Source organism: Pyxicephalus adspersus, chromosome 6 (assembly GCF_032062135.1).
Source record: "Pyxicephalus adspersus chromosome 6, UCB_Pads_2.0, whole genome shotgun sequence".
NCBI lineage: Eukaryota > Metazoa > Chordata > Amphibia > Anura > Pyxicephalidae > Pyxicephalus > Pyxicephalus adspersus.
In genome coordinates this window covers 19,765,754-19,783,204 of record NC_092863.1, presented here as the reverse complement: position 1 = coordinate 19,783,204, position 17,451 = coordinate 19,765,754, and the positions used below count along the sequence as shown (strand labels likewise).

The window sequence follows — 17,451 nt, the reverse complement described above, 5'->3', positions numbered from 1 at the left end:
GTGTTAGAATGTGAAACAAATTCAGTTTAACCACACAGGTACTGATTTTTTAAAAGGAACCAGTTCCTAGAAGTAATAGTGGTGTGGCAAATCTATGGATGCAGAGGGGAATTTTCTCCTCCAGATGCAAAGCATGCCTATGTACTATGAAATGACCTTAAATTGAATAACTTTGCACCAAGTTCTCTATATGGATCTTTTATTTATTTATACAAGGTGAACTTATCCCCTTATAAATGCCTTTTCTCCAGGGAAAATAAATTAAATTCAGCTAGTCTTTGTCCCACTTACCTCTTCCTCACTAAAGCGCAGACACCTCTCTCCTACGCATGCAGTCAGTTCTGACCCAGGAGGTGCCTGCTCTTCCAAGTTTTATCAGTTTCGCATGTTCCACTAGCCAATCAGAAAATAGCCTCTTAATCTTTCCTGGCTATTTAGCTAGCTTAGACGCAGCAATCAGCGTTTGTGCAATGTGTCTCCACTAGTGCCGAGCCCCTAGCTCTGCTGAGCATTTCCTCTACACCTGTTGTTTAATTCAGTATTTCCCATGTCCAGCTCCTGTGTTAACCCCTTATTGCCCAGTGAGTTGTTTCCCAGCCCATTCCCTTGTGCTATTCCAGTGTTCCTCTCTGTCTGTGGATATCCCTGAGTCACCTGTGCCTCCTGTTGCTTCCAGAGTCCCCTGTGTTCCCTGTGTCCGCAGTGGCCCCTGTGTCACTGGTGTTCATTTCCTGGATCCCTGGTATTTGACCCGTGGCTTGTGACCTGCCCTCTCTTGCTTGCTGCCTGTCTTGACCCAGGCCTTTCTTGACGATTCTTCTGCCTAGTGATTTGGTACGATGTATCTTCCTGCCCACCTTGGTGTGCCCAAGGACAACATCTTCACCACTAGAGGCTCTAGAGAAGACCTGGTTACTGCTTAGACTGTGAGCCCTGGCCCTTCTCAGGGCTCACATGAGGGTGTATTCACATTGTTTATGATGCTCTGTGGACACGCCTAGGATGCTTTTATTATTCATAATTCCCCATGTTCAGGTTTTGGAACTGCCAACACCAAGATTCTTAGCTAGCATAACCTTTGCAATTCAAAGAGGCCAAACTAGACATGTCTTTGACTTATGGCCCAATAGGAGACTAATTTTGGAATTTTCCAAATGAGATTGCAAAAAAAAACTTTGTACAGGGGCAGGATTTTGTCTCAATCTCTGCAGTCAAGACACCTTTTATTATTAGAGTATCTTTAGTTTTCTATACATATTACTGCGAGGATACCAAGATTTCTTGGTTTTCCTTTTACATATCTCTCAAATATTGAAGATAGAGAAGAGGGACATTTTTTAGAATAAAGATTTATCCCTGCCAGGCCCCTATTTACATATGAACTGCAAAATAGTAAATATGTAATATACATATGTAAATATGTAAAAAATATTGTCCATTCTTTTATTGTTTTAGCTTTTTTAAAAGAACAAAATGAATTTAGTAGTGGCTGGAACATAATGCTTTTTAAAAGTTACCTAAACTTAACATCTTCCATTGGAATAAAAGGGTAAATAAAAATTTTAAGTGCAACTTTTAAAAAAAAAAAAAAAGGGTTCAGCACCTCCCCTTTCTGTCTGGATCACCATGGCATGTGCAGAAGACGGCTATCTTTTTTCCCATCTACGTTACCGATCTCGAGCCTATGCAGTGCCAGATTGGTGACATAGTGAGAAGAACCCGGAAGAAGAGAAAGGAAGATGTCAGGCCGAAGACAGATACTGAGACACAAACGAAGAAACCTCCTTACGGATCAACATATTAAAGGTGTTTTTTTGTTTTGGGTTTAGTTCCTTTAAATACTTTATGTACGCAAATAAAAAAATATCAGTGGGCTCTGTTGATATATCCCCCCCCCCCATTTCTATAGGCTAAAGCATTTTGTATATTTGAGTTGGTTATGATGGGTTACTTTCTCCTAAATGATCTTTCATGCAACAGCTGAAAGTCTTAGAGCATATACCTCTTCTGATACTGTCTGCATCTGTTCTCAAAACATCTCAGACCTGCAAGGACGTTGATCCTGAAAATCCTGAAAAAAAAAATTTCACTGTGCATGTGTGATTAAGCACTTTTTTTTTTTGTTATAGGAGAGACCCTGATGACACATGCTTGAATGTTAGCATGGGCAGAAGGAACTGCCCAAAGCATCCTGAGATATGTGATGCAAGTATCCCAGGAGGCTGCACATTTCCCCTTCAGTCTTTAGCAGTAAAAAACAAATTTTTGCATTATTTAAAAGGGACAGATACACTTTCATAGAATGGTAAATACGTGGTGACAGACCAGCTTCAAGAGGTAAATATTGGGCGAAGAATCGTGTCTGAAAAGTTTAGGAATATATTATGAGCTGGATTTCTGGTTTTCAGCTGTCGTTGTATTTCATCTCCTGCTTTTGATTGAAATTATTATGGATATAAAAGCTTCTGAGTTAGTTTTGAAATTGCATCATATGGTGGCTCAGTGGTGAACACTCTGGCCTTTTGCAGCGCTAGGTCCCAGGTTTGAATCTCGGCTAGGACGTTACCTGCATGGAGTTTTACAGGTTCTCCCTGTGTTTGTGTGAGTTTTCTCCAGGTACTCGTGTTTCCTCCCACATTCCAAAAACATGCAGTTAGGTTGTTGGCTTCCCATCAAAAAATTGGCCTTAGACTGTAATAACGACATATGACTATGGTAGGGACATTAGATTGTGAGCCCCTTTGGGGGAGAGCTAGTGACATGTATTTGGCGTTAAAAGAAAAAAGTAGAAAGATAGCGGCTCCTTATGGCAGAAAATAAGTCTAGCATTACATAAAACCTTTTATTTCAAATACTAAAACTTATACTTCTTAGAAACATAGTTGGTAAAAGAGGCCATGGAAATGTTTAACTATGACTTTATAAAATACTCTCACTAAAGAATCCAAGATGTGGGTCAGTACTGTAATTATGGTCTCTACTGACCCGTTTCGCCCTAAACGGGCTTTCTCAGGGGATTCCCGAGACCTTGGTATATTAACCTCACAAGAAGAAGTTGGAAGAGTACATTCAACCCAGAAAATGTCACAAAAAGGGGGAAATGACTCGATTGGAGATTTTGGATGGCTATCCTAGAGGTGCTTCCGAGTATGAGGCAGAACGTCCTAAGTGTTGTGTAAGGAGGTATGGGGGAAAAAAAGCTGGTGGCAGCTTTCCAAACCAATGTATTTGGACTTTGTACAGCGCTACATAGAATGTCGGTGCTATATAAATACTGTGTAATATTAATGATGAAAATTGTATGAATCTTGGGTGAAAAAATTGATGAAGAGGCCCCAAAATGTCTTCACCAAAGAGGCTATAACGGCACATCACCTGTAAATTCATTAGGCCTGGCCCCATATTGTAAAATAATATGTTTTATTTTATACATACATATTTTTTACTTTATAAGAATTTCCCCACCTATAGTAATCCTAATCGGACTGTGAGCTCTACAATCTAATCCGCCTGTGGCGGAGACACAACTACCACAAGAAGCTTTGACCTCTAGCGAACAAAATATATAGGCGGGGCAAGATTATCCATCAAGAAATTGATTGGTTTATAGGGTGAGAGAGACAAACCCCTTACCCAGTTCCTTTTTAGTTTATCCTGCCACGCCCACACAGCCTTTAGCCTATCATTCTGCAACCAGATACATTATAGTGTTTATGGTATTATTATAAATGTATCAGAACAATTTATTACTACCAGTAACATTTTAAATATAGCGGCTTTGTGTCCCTAATCTATATTCTCCACAGTTTCGCAGTTTACGCCACCCATTTCACGCCCTTCGCACGTCATGTTAAAGAGCCTATGTTTGATTGGTTATAAGTCATGCCCATCAGAGCAGAAGGCAGCATTCTTTGCTCCTATTGGTTCAGTCGCTTGTCTGTCTTCGTATCTTCTTTTTGTCATTGGTCAGTACGCGTGTCGCTCCACTGAGAGAAGCGGCTGAATGGTTGGGTCATGTTACGCTGTTCTAGTCGAGTTTTGGACCGGGCCCGTTACAAATTAATGTCGTCGTAAGCAGCTAGGTAAGTTGCACCGCTTCCGGTACCGACGTGGTAGGGTTGGCTATCCCTGGAGCATCATTGTAGTCGAGTTAAGGCGGGACACAATTTGGGTGCTTCCGGGGAGTGGGCGGGGCCGCTGTACACAGGATGTTACTGATATTGACACTCCAAGGGGAGCAGTAAACAAATATCTGGGGACCCCAGGAGCTGACACTCCACCTGGGTACAGCACCGGCCAAGCAAGGTAACAATGAAACCATCAGTTTATATTAAGTCCTAGGACAGTGACTACCTCACATATGGCTTTTAGGTTGGGGAAACTTGGTTGTCACCTGAGCCTAATATAGGGGGAGAGTCCCTGCTGTGTCTGCCAGGAAATGGCCCAGCTTTTTTGCACTGGAGAACATTCACAATAAAAAAAATATGTTTTCAGAATGTTAGCCCTCTATCTTTGTAATGAAGAAGCTGCAAACCTGTGATATGTATTAGTTTCTGTTTTATTTTCATATTTCTGCCCCTTAATATATACTTGCTGATCTGCCAAAAGGAGACTTTCTTCCCAATGTTGTCATGTTCTGATCATAAACCTAGGCAAGCCTGGCGTTGTCACCGTAGGATGCTTTGATATAGACTAGAGGATCTGTGCTTCCATATATTAAAAAGGATCAGGAAATAGTCACACTGCCTTAAGATAGAGATCCATATACAGGCTACATAGGAGATGGGGACTGTAGGTTTGTTCTTAAGTTATTATTATTAAACAGGATTTATATAGCACCAACATATTATGCAGCGCTGTACATTAAATAGGGATTGAAAATGACAGACTAATACAGAGAGTGATATAGGAGGAGAGGACCCTGTCCCCGAACAATCTAGTAGCAAAAAAAATCTTTATGGAGTCGAGGCATTCATTAACCCCCCTAGCGGTCTAATACCATCCAAATTTCCATGCAAAAAGCGGTACAATTTTTTGCATAGAAATTTATCATTGTAGGCTGTAATTCCTAGACATAACTTGCTGAAATGTCCAATATTTAATAAATTAAATATTAAACTTTAAATAACAAAACACAAAAATCTGTTAAAAAAATGTTAAACATGTAATGTAACTGTATAGTAGCATATATAATTATATGAAGATTTCTTTCTATTGGATTCAATACAGCTATTTTGTATTGAATCCAATACAAAATTATTTAAATTTCCCACCGATCCTCCCACCCGCTCCGACGCATGTACAGACGTCACAGAGAAACCCCATATATCTCATCTCTGCATTTCGTGGCTGGGGATGGCGAACAGCGAAAGCGCAAGGTAAGTGGGTTTCATTTTAGTTCAAAACGACCCCGAGTGTGACTTGGGATTACCGCTTTAGGCATGTAAAATCCACCCTGAGTCACACTTGGGAATACCGCTAGAGGGGTTAACTTCTGGAGCAGGCTGTGCTTTGATATGTAATAAGAGACAACTGCAGAGTTTGTCTTGGCTATTAAAGAGTTACAAGAGATTGCAGAACTGCTCAGTCCTTAAAATCACCAACAACCTCAGCTGTGTTTAGCCCCCTTCAAGCCTCCATCCTGCACAGGAACAGTAGGGAAGCCCGTTTGTATCTAGGAGTCGTCCGTATGTTGGATGTCCTTACCTTGGGGACTACCTGTATGGAAAGTTAGTGGGAGGAGAACAGCAGTAAAGATCTAAATTAAAATAATTAAAAACAAATGTATGCAGGCTGGTTCTTTATTGCAGTGTTTCCCTGCAATAAAATAAACTTTCCTGCCTGATGGTGCTTTTGTATTTTTTTACACTCTCTTCTCCCCACTCTGCTGTCAGCTTTACCTGGTCCTCCTCTGGTCCCAGATATTAAGTCATCCTAATTACCCAGGCTGGAATGATTCAACTCCTGCACAAGCATATTGGAGTTTATTCATTCCTGACACCCAGCTAAGTCAGGATTGTACACTGAGCTGGCTATATAAATTTTTTAATTGCACTACAGCCATATCCTGTCCCTTCTGCAATAATGAAACCTTCTGAAAATAATGAAAATAATAAACCTGCCTGCTCAATCTTTTTCCTATTTAAGTTTAGTTGCTATTTGGTCTTTAAATATACCCTAGATAATTTAAAGTGGAACTAGTTCCCCTTTGAACTTTTGTGATTCAGGCAAGTAATGGCCTTCTTCGACAACTGCTCATACCTGCCTAGTTGCCATCCAGCTGTCACATTTTGCATGCGCAGCTCAGCATCAGGGAAACCAAGCAATCCCAGCGTTCCTTGTGCATGCTAGGAAAGAATAAACTTTATCCTGGCATGGACGATCAGGATGGCGAAGTTTGTCTTCGGGAAGTAAAGGAAGAGGAAGATACGGGGATAGGCGAGTACTCGCAGATTTAATGCTTTCCCTCATGCTGGATGCTGAAATAGGGGTCAGAATCCTTTACCTATTTATTCCCTGGTAGTGACCACAATAAACCAAGCTTATTAAACTAAGCTATTAGCATGATAGGCAGGCAACTAACACTCTCCAAAAGAGATTGGCATCCTTTATTTTTAGATAATCATGGTTTAGGAGCTAATTTCATCTTTGACCCACCCCTTTAGCAGTAATAGTTGAAACAAGTGACAAAGCATGTGGGCTGTGCTATTATAGGAAACCAGAGGCAGAGGAAAGGTAAGTATATAAAATAGTCCTTACTATGCACCCTCCCGGAGGACCGATAAACATTTGAGTGGGATCCAGAAAGGGATTTTTAATTTTTTATCATGTAATGTGGTCTTCCATGATGACATATTCTGTAAATCGTAAGACGAAACGGCAACCAAAAATAAGAAGAAATTTCTCCTAAGTGAAAGAAAATATATTACATACATTTGTCAACAAAGCACCACACTGGAGGTGTTCTCCAGACCTTCTTGTCGGCGATTACTGTTATCATTCTCCTAATGACAGGTATGGCTTTAACAAATATGGAGAGTGAAAATCTGGGGCATATACCACAGTAATTAAATAGAGGAGAAATATTAGAACCTTTATCAAGGTTTTATTTCTGTGTGCCTCTTGGGGACAGCTAACATGACTGTATGTCCGGAGGACCATTTTTACAGAAAAAGCAAGCCAGTAAGAGGAGAGTCCCACATCTGGTCATCACTAGAACTGTTAGCATTTTCATTCCTTTTGAGAAGATTTTGCATTAAAAAAAATGTAATTTTTCTACCATTCATTGACTGAAGCTCCAACCATCCACACACATACAGAAAATGTGTACTGTTTTACACCAACAATACCTGCAAAGAGTTTGTAACTCCAGTTGAAATGTTTTGTTTAGTACGTTGGAAGAATGCAGTTACCTAGTGCACAATTATGTAACATTGTACTGTATTGGAGTTTGGCCATACCCTATACAAAACACTTAGCTGGGTGTTTAGGGCAATCAAGCATATGGGCTCCAATTTGGATTCCTAAAGTAAAACCATGGATTCAGTCCATCATAATGCCCTTGATGATCCAGCGTCCAAATGTGTCTTGGGATATGTGATTTAATTGATATTTTGCTCTCCAATGGCAGAGTCTTCTGAAGATCCAGAAAGTAGGTCTACAGTGTGGATATCGGACCAGCCAGCACAGGTATATCACCTGGAACCTGCACCGTCAAGGGACCTTATGGCTGACTAAGCTATTCATAAGGTAACAGGGCAACAACCATTTCAAACATTTTTATAATTTCTCAAGTTCACAGGGGGATCATGAGAAAGGATGTGGAAACCCATTTTCCTCCCCTTTGTTCACTGTTAAGTAATGTTTGCTTTTTTTTTTTCTTTTTTTAATTGTTCCATCCTAGAAATTATATTTCTGGGTTGTCAATTGGGAGGCAGAGAAAATGAACCTTTAAAAAAAAAGTTTTTAATTTGTGTTCACTGTGATCTCAGATTTACCTCTTTAACTCCCTCCGACCACAACTCTCATCCTTTGAAATCAGGATATGGAATTTGGACGTGGAAGGTTGGATGTTTTGGAACAGGGCATTTACCCTGTGCTATATGTTTTTATCTGTACATTAAAATAGAAATGCAAGAGATCACCTTAGGCAACATATAGGCTGATGATCCGTCAAAGAGAACACTGGGCGACCTACTCAAAAGGAAACCACAACAGTTACTGTGTGTCTTTAGATAACCTATAAAATTCTGGGAAGCTCTCTCATGAAATAATTTTCTTGCATGTGTGAATATGATTTACAGTGCTTTAGCAAGTTAAGGGTTTTATCTAATTTAAGATCACGTCTTAAATTTTAATGGGTAAAATATTGTATTAGTGTTGTGTTTTTTTGGCAATTTCACTGGTTGCTTTGGTCAGCATTTACTTATCCTGACCCCCCTGTTTTATTCCTATGTTCTAGAATATGTTAACCTTCCTGTTATTCGATGTGTTTATACTATAGAGCTCTTGATGTGTTTGTTTTAATCATAGTAGAATCTCAGAAAAATAACCCATTATTTTGTTTGGACATGCAGAGATATACTATGTGAGCCGATCTTTAGGAGATGATGGGAACAATGAGATGAACCTGCAGAAAGACTGCAATTACTTATCTGCCTCTTGAGATTACAGCAAAGGTAAATGTTCAAAGAAAATGTTCATGTATATTTTAGGCATCTATATGGTTGCCCCTGAAAGTATTACAAAGCTACTTGTGATCTTTACTTGCACTTTCTCTATATCAAGTGTTTAATATTTTTATATATTTATGCAATAGGAATAGACTCAGGAACTATGGCAGGAAGTTGTTGTACTCTCTAAGACGTAAGATACCCAGGATTTCACGCTATATCTTTGGATACATTTTTGGTGTATTGGCCCCTTAAACTGGGCACGTGCAGGCTGATTTAGAATAAAATTGCTTTAAATAACAAGTTTCCTGTATTTGTGTAATCTAGCCACATTTGTTTAGCACCCTGTGTGAGAGCAGTGTCGCTAATACTTTGTCATTCTCTATTACCTTTTCAAGTAATTTTCAAGGCAACAATAGAGAAATACCTACTATAGATAAACTTTTTTGTGATTGGCTAAAGTGAAGGGATTGTTGGGATGGTATAGCTGGTCTATGAATTCCTTTAATTATTTTCACAATTTCACAAATGGGTTTATGATGCAAATGTTGAACCTAATGCAATGTTTAGATGGTTGGGTAATAAAAAAGTTCACTCGTTCCCATTTTTTTTTGCAATACAGTAAAGTAACTCTGCTTTTAGGTCAGCATGACAGCAACAGCTGCAGTGAGTCCCAGTGAATACCTACAACCAACTGCCTCAGCTTCCCAGGTTTGTTGCTTCTGTTCTATAGCAGTAATAATCTATATGGAGTCAAAAATATTCTATGAATACAATATAGACTCGTATGCTACCATGTACATATATGATTTCTGGATTTTAAGATATGTAAAGCGTCTTTGGAGATATTTGTGCGTCTGAAGGAAAAGAAGTCTAAGTTCCGGATAAGGAAGGGATTCTTTACTGAAGGTCTGTGAAAATGTGGAATCGGCTCCCTCAGGAAGTAGTTTTGGCAACTACTATAGATTGCTTTAAGAAAAAGCTAGATGATTTCTTGAAGCACATATTTTAACTGGGGATTAGGGTTTTAAAGTAAAGATAACAGTGCCTGTTGATCCAGGGAACATCCAATTGCCTCAATGCCTGGAAGGAATTTTTTTTCCCCTGTTGAAGCAAATTGCACCAGGAGGTTTTTTTGCCTTCCTCTGAACCAACTATGTCCTATAGGGTGTTATATCTGTGATGTGTTTATTTCCCTAGTGGTTGAACTTGATGGACTTATGTCTTTTTTTTCAACCTAACCTACTATGTAAAGAATATACTTGGCAAATCAGATTGGATTCTGCTGCTACCAGCACTTTGACATTGAACGTAAGTTAAAAGTGTAGTCACATTGTCACATTTGCACTGTTAGTGGTTAGGTGAGAGCTGCTTTACACACTGCGATCACTTGCACAATATGCACCACTTCTGTGACCTTCCTAATATTTAACAGAGCTGGACAACATTGGTGATGTTCCGATGTAAGAAGATTAGTGAAAGGGTTAAATATAACACAACCTGCCTTAAGATGTACCTAAGATAAAAAAAAAAAATAATATATAGAATGACATCCCAATGACATTTTATAAATGAGTTTACTTTTTAGTGCATACTTTAATTTAGACTTGGTGAACTAATCCCTGGGTCTCTGTTTTACTATATAGTACGGCTAAATCAAGGCACCTGAAAGGGGTTGGGCAGGGTGTTGTTGTAAGTATATAATGACAGACATCTTTGTGTAACCTTGAGCAAGAAGGTTACTTTTAGGTTACCAAGGCTTTGTTCAAACCATGCACACGTAGTTAGGCAGGTTAATAAAAGTCCATCAAGTTCAACTACTAGGGAAATAAGTATATGCCAGATATAAATCCCTATAGACATAGTTGATTCAGAGGAAGGCAAAAAAAACCTGGTTTAATTTGCTCCAATAGAGAAAAAAAAATTTCCATGAGGCAATCAGATGTTCCCTGCTTCAACAGTCTTTGTTATCTTTACTTTAAAGCTTTAATACCCAGTTATATTCTGTGCTTCTAGAAAAGCATGCAGCTTTTTCCTAAAGCTACATCTATAGCACTTGCTGAAACTACATCGTGAGGGAGCCTATTCCACATTTTCACAGACTTTACAGTGAAGAATCCCTTCCTTATCCTTAGAGTAAACTTCTGTTCCTCTGGATGCAAAAAGTGCCTCTTGTTCTTTGTAATGATCTGAAAGTGAATAAATGGGAAGAGAGTTATCTATTTGGACAACTTAGATATTTACACAGGGTGATCATACCCCCCCTTAAACGTCTCTTCTCAAAGGAGAATATATTCAGTTCAGCTAATCTCTTCTCATAGCTGAGCTCCTCCATTCCTTTTATTAGTTTAGTTGCCCTTCTCTGCACTCCCTTCAATTCTACAATGTCCTTTTTGTGAACTGGTGCCCAAAACTGGACTGTATATTCCAGATGTGGTCTGACCAATGCTTTGTACAGGGGCAGGATAATGTCTCCATCTCTGCAGTCTATTCCTCTTTTAATACAATAAAGTACTTTGCTAGCTTTAGAAAATTGCTGTACTGCTGTGTATTTTTTTTTTTAAATTTATCTCCCATTGCAACTGTTGCATTACCAGATGAGAGTTCTAGTCTGTTTTGGTGCATTAACAGCAAATTTAAATGAACTCGCTTTGTGCAACACACATTAACTCTCATTACTGCTCTTATGTTATATGTATGGCAGGAGAATGGCAATATAGGTTTGTTTTCACTTTCTTCTAGGCGTTCTATTCCCATGAGATCTCTAACAACACTTTTTGTTTTGTTTCCTACAGGATACACAGCCCTCTCCACTGGCTCTCCTCGCAGCCACATGCAGCAAGATTGGACCCCCTGCAGCTGAAGCAGCTGAGACTCCTCCTGTACCATCACGACCAGCACGAAAAAGACTGATACCTATAAAACCTGCTCCATTGCCAGTCAGTCCAGGAAAGGCTGCCATAGGTGTTCTGTCTACTAAAGGAAATATTATCCAGATCCCACAGCTTGGCACTGCTAATGGGCAGCTGTTCTTTACCATCCAGAACCCCGTGAACAAAACTGGCCATTTTCAAAGTGTGCAGACCACCACCCAGGGAATTCCACAGACTGTGGGGACTCAGTTCCAGATTGTCAGTTCCACTGACGGTGGAGCAACGCTTCAGCTTGCTCCACTCTCTAACTCTACCAAGCATGTACCAATAAAGCCTGCTCCTCCACAACAACCCAACAACATAGTAAAAGTGACTGGGACTGCTGGCAACAGCCTAACGCTGGCATTACCTCTAAATAGTCTTCAAGACTCTTCCAGTGAAGCAAGCTGTCAGCTTCTCGCAAGCAAACAGAGCAAAAAGGCACGCAAAAAAACTCTTCCAGCAGTACCCACACCTAGCTCTCCCTCTCAGGAGCAGGTGGAGACTGTTGTTATAGAAACAACAGCAGATAACATCCTGCAAGCGGGTAACAACTTGGTGATTGTTCAGAGCCCAGGCACAGGGCAACCAACCGTACTTCAGTTGGTTCAACCCAAGACGGACACTCAGATGGTGCAAATACCCCAACAAGCATTGAGAGTGGTTCAAGCAGCATCAGCCACTCTTCCAGCCGTACCACAGAAAGCAGTGCAAAATGTGCAGAGCACAGAGGTTGTACCCGCACAGGTACTGTCACATGCAAATGATTGCATACAATTTTGATTTTGTTTTAGCCTTCCTATTTTAGTTTTTATGTGTTTAAGGGTTTATGCACAAACCTCCTAAAGTAAACAACAAATTTTTTTTTTATCATCCTTAACCAAGCTAAATTCTATATTTTGTGTGTTTTGCATGTCCCCTGTCTTCTCAGACAGACACTACAGCATATAGTGGCAGGGTTTCCGCAACATATTTAGTGCCGTCAAGGCCAGGTACTGATTGAGAAGCTACATGCTTTTGAAAATGCTGATAGTTTAGCCCCAGCAGTATTTTTCATTGAGGTGTAGTATTAATAGGTACATCTAAAAGAAGTGGCAACTCTGCACTGAATTTAGGATTATTGTTGCAACACCAAGAAAAAACTCAACACATGCACTTCTGATAAAATTCTCTAACACATCGCAAAAATTATAACATGTCTTAGCTATGTCTAAAGATGCCTCTACATCAGCTGTCCAAAAGTACTGTAAATCTGCCAAACCCTAATTTCTTAGCATACAATTTTAAAGTGGAAATAAACTGCTTAGAAAAGAAGGTCCCAGCAGCAGGTTTTTTTATTGGTAGAGTTTGTTTCCTATGCCCACCTGTTAGAACTGTAGTGTACTCTGGACTGTGATTGCATGAAAGCTAGATTATCCTCACCTGGTTAATGAAAATAGCTGAAGATTTTAAACCCAGTAAAAAACTATCCAAAGATGATAGCAGCACAATGAGGGGCATTGCAGCCATCACAACTCTAGCAGGGCCGCTGGCACAACTTTGATCTCTGGCAGCGGATTTACTTCTGATTCTCAACTGCCAGTTTCCAAATTAAAAGTTAGTGTTCATACATTTTCATGAACCAGTTTAAAAATGGAGAACATTGGAAGTGTAAATTAGTTGGTAACTGCATGCATTGAATTTTATCAGTCATCTTTTCTTATTAGAACTTTTGTTACTAGAGGTAAAAGCTTTTTGTCTCTTACAATGAACAACTAATAGGAATTGTCGGCATATTTTGGGTAGCAGTGGGGACACTGAAAACGGTTCCTTCTTTGCAGAGAAAAAGATAGTTTCAGAACTCTGCACATAATGTGACCATGGAAGTAAATGGTAATTTTTTGACAACTAGCAGCCAGTACTGTGGGTACTCCCAGATAATGCCGTGTTCAGGTAAGAATGTTTCAAAGGTGGTAAAGCAATTTTCACGCATTCCCATTCTTTCTCAGGTTTAAAGGTCTGAATCAGTCATTCATCAGTATCACTCTTGTACAGTATTTAAAGCGTACCTAAACTCAGTTTTTACTTTACTTAAAAGAGCAGACAACCCTTTTATGTAAAAGGGTTTTTATTTATGTGTGTGTTTTTATTTTTCATTGCAACACCCTTTAAAAAAAAAAAAAAGTGCAGCACTGCCCCCTAATTCCCCTAATGAAGGGTAGGACAAAGCTCTTGGGTGCTCCTTCTGCGCTTGCATAGAAAAATTTGCCGAACTCACACATGTGCATTGAGATCAGCAAATTTTTTTTTCATGTGATCACCCAATCTTGCGTCTGGGTCGGGTGACATAGGATGAAAAACTCAGAAGAAGATGGCAGCGCCCCGGCTCCGGGACGACGTGGGACCAGATGCAAGCCACCCCCAGATTGATCGGACTGTCCTGCAGGATTTAAGGTAAGTGGATTTTTTTTTTTTTTTGGCAGTTTTGAGTTTAGTTCCTCTTTAAGACTATAAATTATTTCCCCAGTCAATTCCTCTGCAATTCACTGGTGGTGAATTTTTTGGGAATTTCTTTTACAGGTCTCCTATTAAAACCATTACTTGTTCTACCACCAAGGGCCAATCGTCAAAAGTGCATAGCTGTCACAATAGGAAATGAATAGGAAGGAAATAATTTTATCAGAGAATTCATGAGGCAGTAATTTATAGAGTCCTTGGTGTCTTCTTCTTTGGTTTATTGTAAATATGTTTTATGTAAATTTCAGTAAAAGTTTCAACAGAATTACTGATATGTGGGATAATGGTTTTAATAAAAGTTTTGTAATACAGATGTTTTGAGTTCAGCTGGTTTGCTTAAAAAAAAAAACACTAAAAATCTTGGTAAGGGTAATCATCAGCATACAGTCTCAACTTATGAAAACCACAAGTGAAAACAATCTGTAGACCTAGAGATAAAGGCAGCAGACACTACATGTAAATCTTTACTTTGGGCTCACACAACCACTTACACTTTTAGGCCCCTCACCATTTGTCTTGTTGAATATTATTAGTTGCTTTATTGTACAGTGAGACGTAATAAAGATATCTTGGTTTGGGAAAACCGTGAGTGTGCCTACTTATCTACTGATCATCTTGCACTCGCTTTTCACTGAAGATTTTTTTTTTTGCGAATACATTTTTTTTCATTAGATGGACAATATAAATCATAGTTATAATGATACAATGCTTTAGGACCCCTATCATTTTGTCTTTGTGTTAATGAAAGTGTTCTCAATGTTCTTGGTTTTTGTCCCTTGTCCTTTAGCTTGAATATCTTTTTTTTTTTTTTTTCTCGTTTTGGACAACTACATAAACTTAACATACCTCACACGTTCTTTTGTTTTCACAGATTTACTTCCGCACATCAGCGGGAGAACTACAGTCGTTGGTACCACAAGAAGTTCCCTCTGTTTCTCAATCTAGAACAATAGGAGGGACCAGTACTCTTGCAACACAATCTGCCACACCAAGCAAGAAGAACATCACTCGCAAAGAACGGGCTTTACCTAAAATTGCACCAGCAGGCAGTGTCATTAACCTGAATGCAGCACAACTGGCAGCCACTGCCCAGGCAATACAAACTATTAGCATCAATGGAGTCCCAGTGCAAGGGGTGCCTGTAACCATCACCAATGCTGCAGGTGTATATCCCAATATCCTTATGTAACTGTAATGTGACATAAGAATTGTACAGTTAGTCAAATAAAACTAAATTTAAGATTCATTTATTTTGCTTTTCTCATTTTGTTACATAAACCAACCCACTCCTGTGTTTGTGTGTCTACTTAGGGCAACCACAGCTCAGTGTCCAGAATGTGTCCAGTAATAACGTGGCCATCAGTGGTCTCAGCCCTTCCCAGATACAGCTGCAGATGGAACAGGCCTTGTCTGGGGAGATTCAGCCAGGAGTGAAGAGGAGGAGGGTTGCCTGTACATGTCCGAACTGCAAGGACGGGGAGAAGGGGTGAGAGTGCGCAGGATGCAGGGCTAAACAGTTCTGGGCGAGGGTGGGGAGGGTTGCTATAAAGGTGGATGTTTTTGAGCTGAGGAGAGACACTGTCACTCTCAGCAGGTGGGGACCTCCTGGCAGGAAGAGGCACGTGTGTCACATTCCTGAGTGCGGCAGAACATTTCGCAAGACGTCACTCTTGAGAGCCCATGTCCGTCTTCACACAGGGGAGAGGCCATTTGTGTGCAACTGGGGATTCTGTACAAAGAGGTTCACCCGCAGCGACGAGCTGCAGAGGCACGCACGCACGCACACAGGTGTGTGAGGCATGTATGCACAAAATGCACATGTAAGACAAACTGGCCCTCAGGTATGACATGTATTGATTTTTACTCTGCTGTCCCTGTACAGGTGACAAGCGCTTCGAATGTCCCCATTGTCAGAAGAGGTTTACTCGCAGCGACCACGTCAGCAAGCACTTCAAGACACATCTTGTGCCAAAGAAGCTGTAAGGCTTAGTGGAAAACACACCCTATGTAGGACCCGGAAAACGATGCCATTGTGCTCCAGCTGGGAATCCCATCCACACGTGTGGGGGGGCCCACAGTGAAGTAGCATTGCTTCTTTTGTGGAAGTCCCAGCCCAAAATTCTTGGTAGTAAAAAGAATACCTCTAAAGTGGCCTATGTAATGCTCAAGTGTGCTAGAGTTTGAGTCAGATGGAGTTCCCTTCTGGGAACAATGTATCCATGGCTGTGTGACTAAGGAGCCATTTTCTACCTAGTAAATTGTAAGGGTATTGTATTTACCAGCACATATCTGCTGATAAGCTTGAAGGGAAGAGGGTGTGTTGCCTGACACCAACCTGTTGGCCAGACCAGAACATTCCCAGTTTTTTTGCTCTCCCCTTTGCAGGAAGGTGCCTTATTATCTCCCCTCTTCCAGTAACCCTGAGCATATAAGCTTAATTATACTTCCACTAATAAGCTTTTCATGCTGTCCTGGGGATGCGGCTGTGCTGCACTCACATCTGCTTTGCCAGGTGCCAGTTCAGGACTTTTTTTTTCCCCCCTTGTAGATTTGTCTCCTATTGGGCATCTGCACCAGACAAATCCTTGTCCTTTCTCTCTGTGCAGTGTGTATGACACATATTGTATTTACAATATTAGCTTTCACAAGGCTTTTAATTTAAATAAAAAAAGAGGCAATTTACTCTGTGTAGTGTTGGATGAAGAGGTTTTTATTTATTTACTAAAACAATTTTCAGACATACAGTTTGTGGTTAAAAAAAAATCCTGTCTCCATCAGACTTGTCTGTTCTTCGGTTTAACTCAACTTTTTCCTCTCATAATAGTCTGTGAATAAGGCATGTTTAATAACGAAATGTAAAGTACTGATGGTATGCAATAATCACTGATCTGGCTGAATTCTGGCACATCTAAATTATTGTACATTATACTTTACAATGTTAATTAAGGTCTTAACTGGATAGGAGATTTTAATGACCTGTTAATGAGTGATTTAAAGTTTCTCTTTTCCTAAAACTAAAAAAAAACACACACAAATTTAAAACTTGCTGGAGGACAGTGAGCAAAATCTTTTTGTAACTGAAAACTTTAGGCTACCGCTGGTATCTGAGGATTCAGAGTTTGTTGGCTACCCAGTACCCAATAAGGTGCTGTAGTTCCCCACATTAGCTGCTAAAATTACATATTTGTCTGAGAGTAACATAGCAGTCGGAGAGGAACCGTGTCATTCAGTGGGGGACAAAATATCTAAAAAAAAATGGACATTTTGTACGTCACCAGTGCTCTGTATCAATTTAAAGGAAGCAAAGAATTGTCTCACTACCAACTGGCAACCAACATATTAAATCACTTCCGCAAGAATAACAAGTACAG

The 17,451-nt window shown here is 39.9% G+C and overlaps 1 protein-coding gene across 6 annotated transcripts; it reads left to right on the top strand.

The window, feature by feature from the left end:
• Positions 1–3,948: 3,948 nt before the first annotated feature.
• Positions 3,949–16,763, top strand: SP2 (Sp2 transcription factor). Of its 6 annotated transcripts, none has more exons than XM_072414883.1 (9): positions 3,949–4,082; positions 7,631–7,749; positions 8,577–8,678; positions 9,315–9,383; positions 11,468–12,331; positions 14,952–15,243; positions 15,392–15,566; positions 15,675–15,868; positions 15,963–16,763. In XM_072414883.1, the coding sequence occupies exons 4-9, from the start codon at positions 9,321–9,323 to the stop codon at positions 16,061–16,063; spliced, it is 1,689 nt and encodes a 562-aa protein (XP_072270984.1). In that variant the 5' UTR covers positions 3,949–4,082; positions 7,631–7,749; positions 8,577–8,678; positions 9,315–9,320; the 3' UTR covers positions 16,064–16,763. The 6 variants fall into 6 exon arrangements, with proteins under 6 accessions (XP_072270984.1, XP_072270986.1, XP_072270982.1 ...); XM_072414885.1 differs by having other exon boundaries at positions 15,675–15,877; XM_072414881.1 differs by having other exon boundaries at positions 15,672–15,868.
• The last annotated feature ends 688 nt before the right edge of the window (positions 16,764–17,451 follow it).

Bases quoted from the DNA above. Each gene is read 5' to 3' on its own strand.
- SP2 (XM_072414881.1), top strand. From the start codon at position 9,321: ATGACAGCAACAGCTGCAGTGAGTCCCAGTGAATACCTACAACCAACT. The intron at 12,332-14,951 runs GTACTGTCACAT...TTGTTTTCACAG, and splicing joins CAGAGGTTGTACCCGCACAG to ATTTACTTCCGCACATCAGC. The intron at 15,869-15,962 runs GTGTGTGAGGCA...GTCCCTGTACAG, and splicing joins GCACGCACGCACGCACACAG to GTGACAAGCGCTTCGAATGT.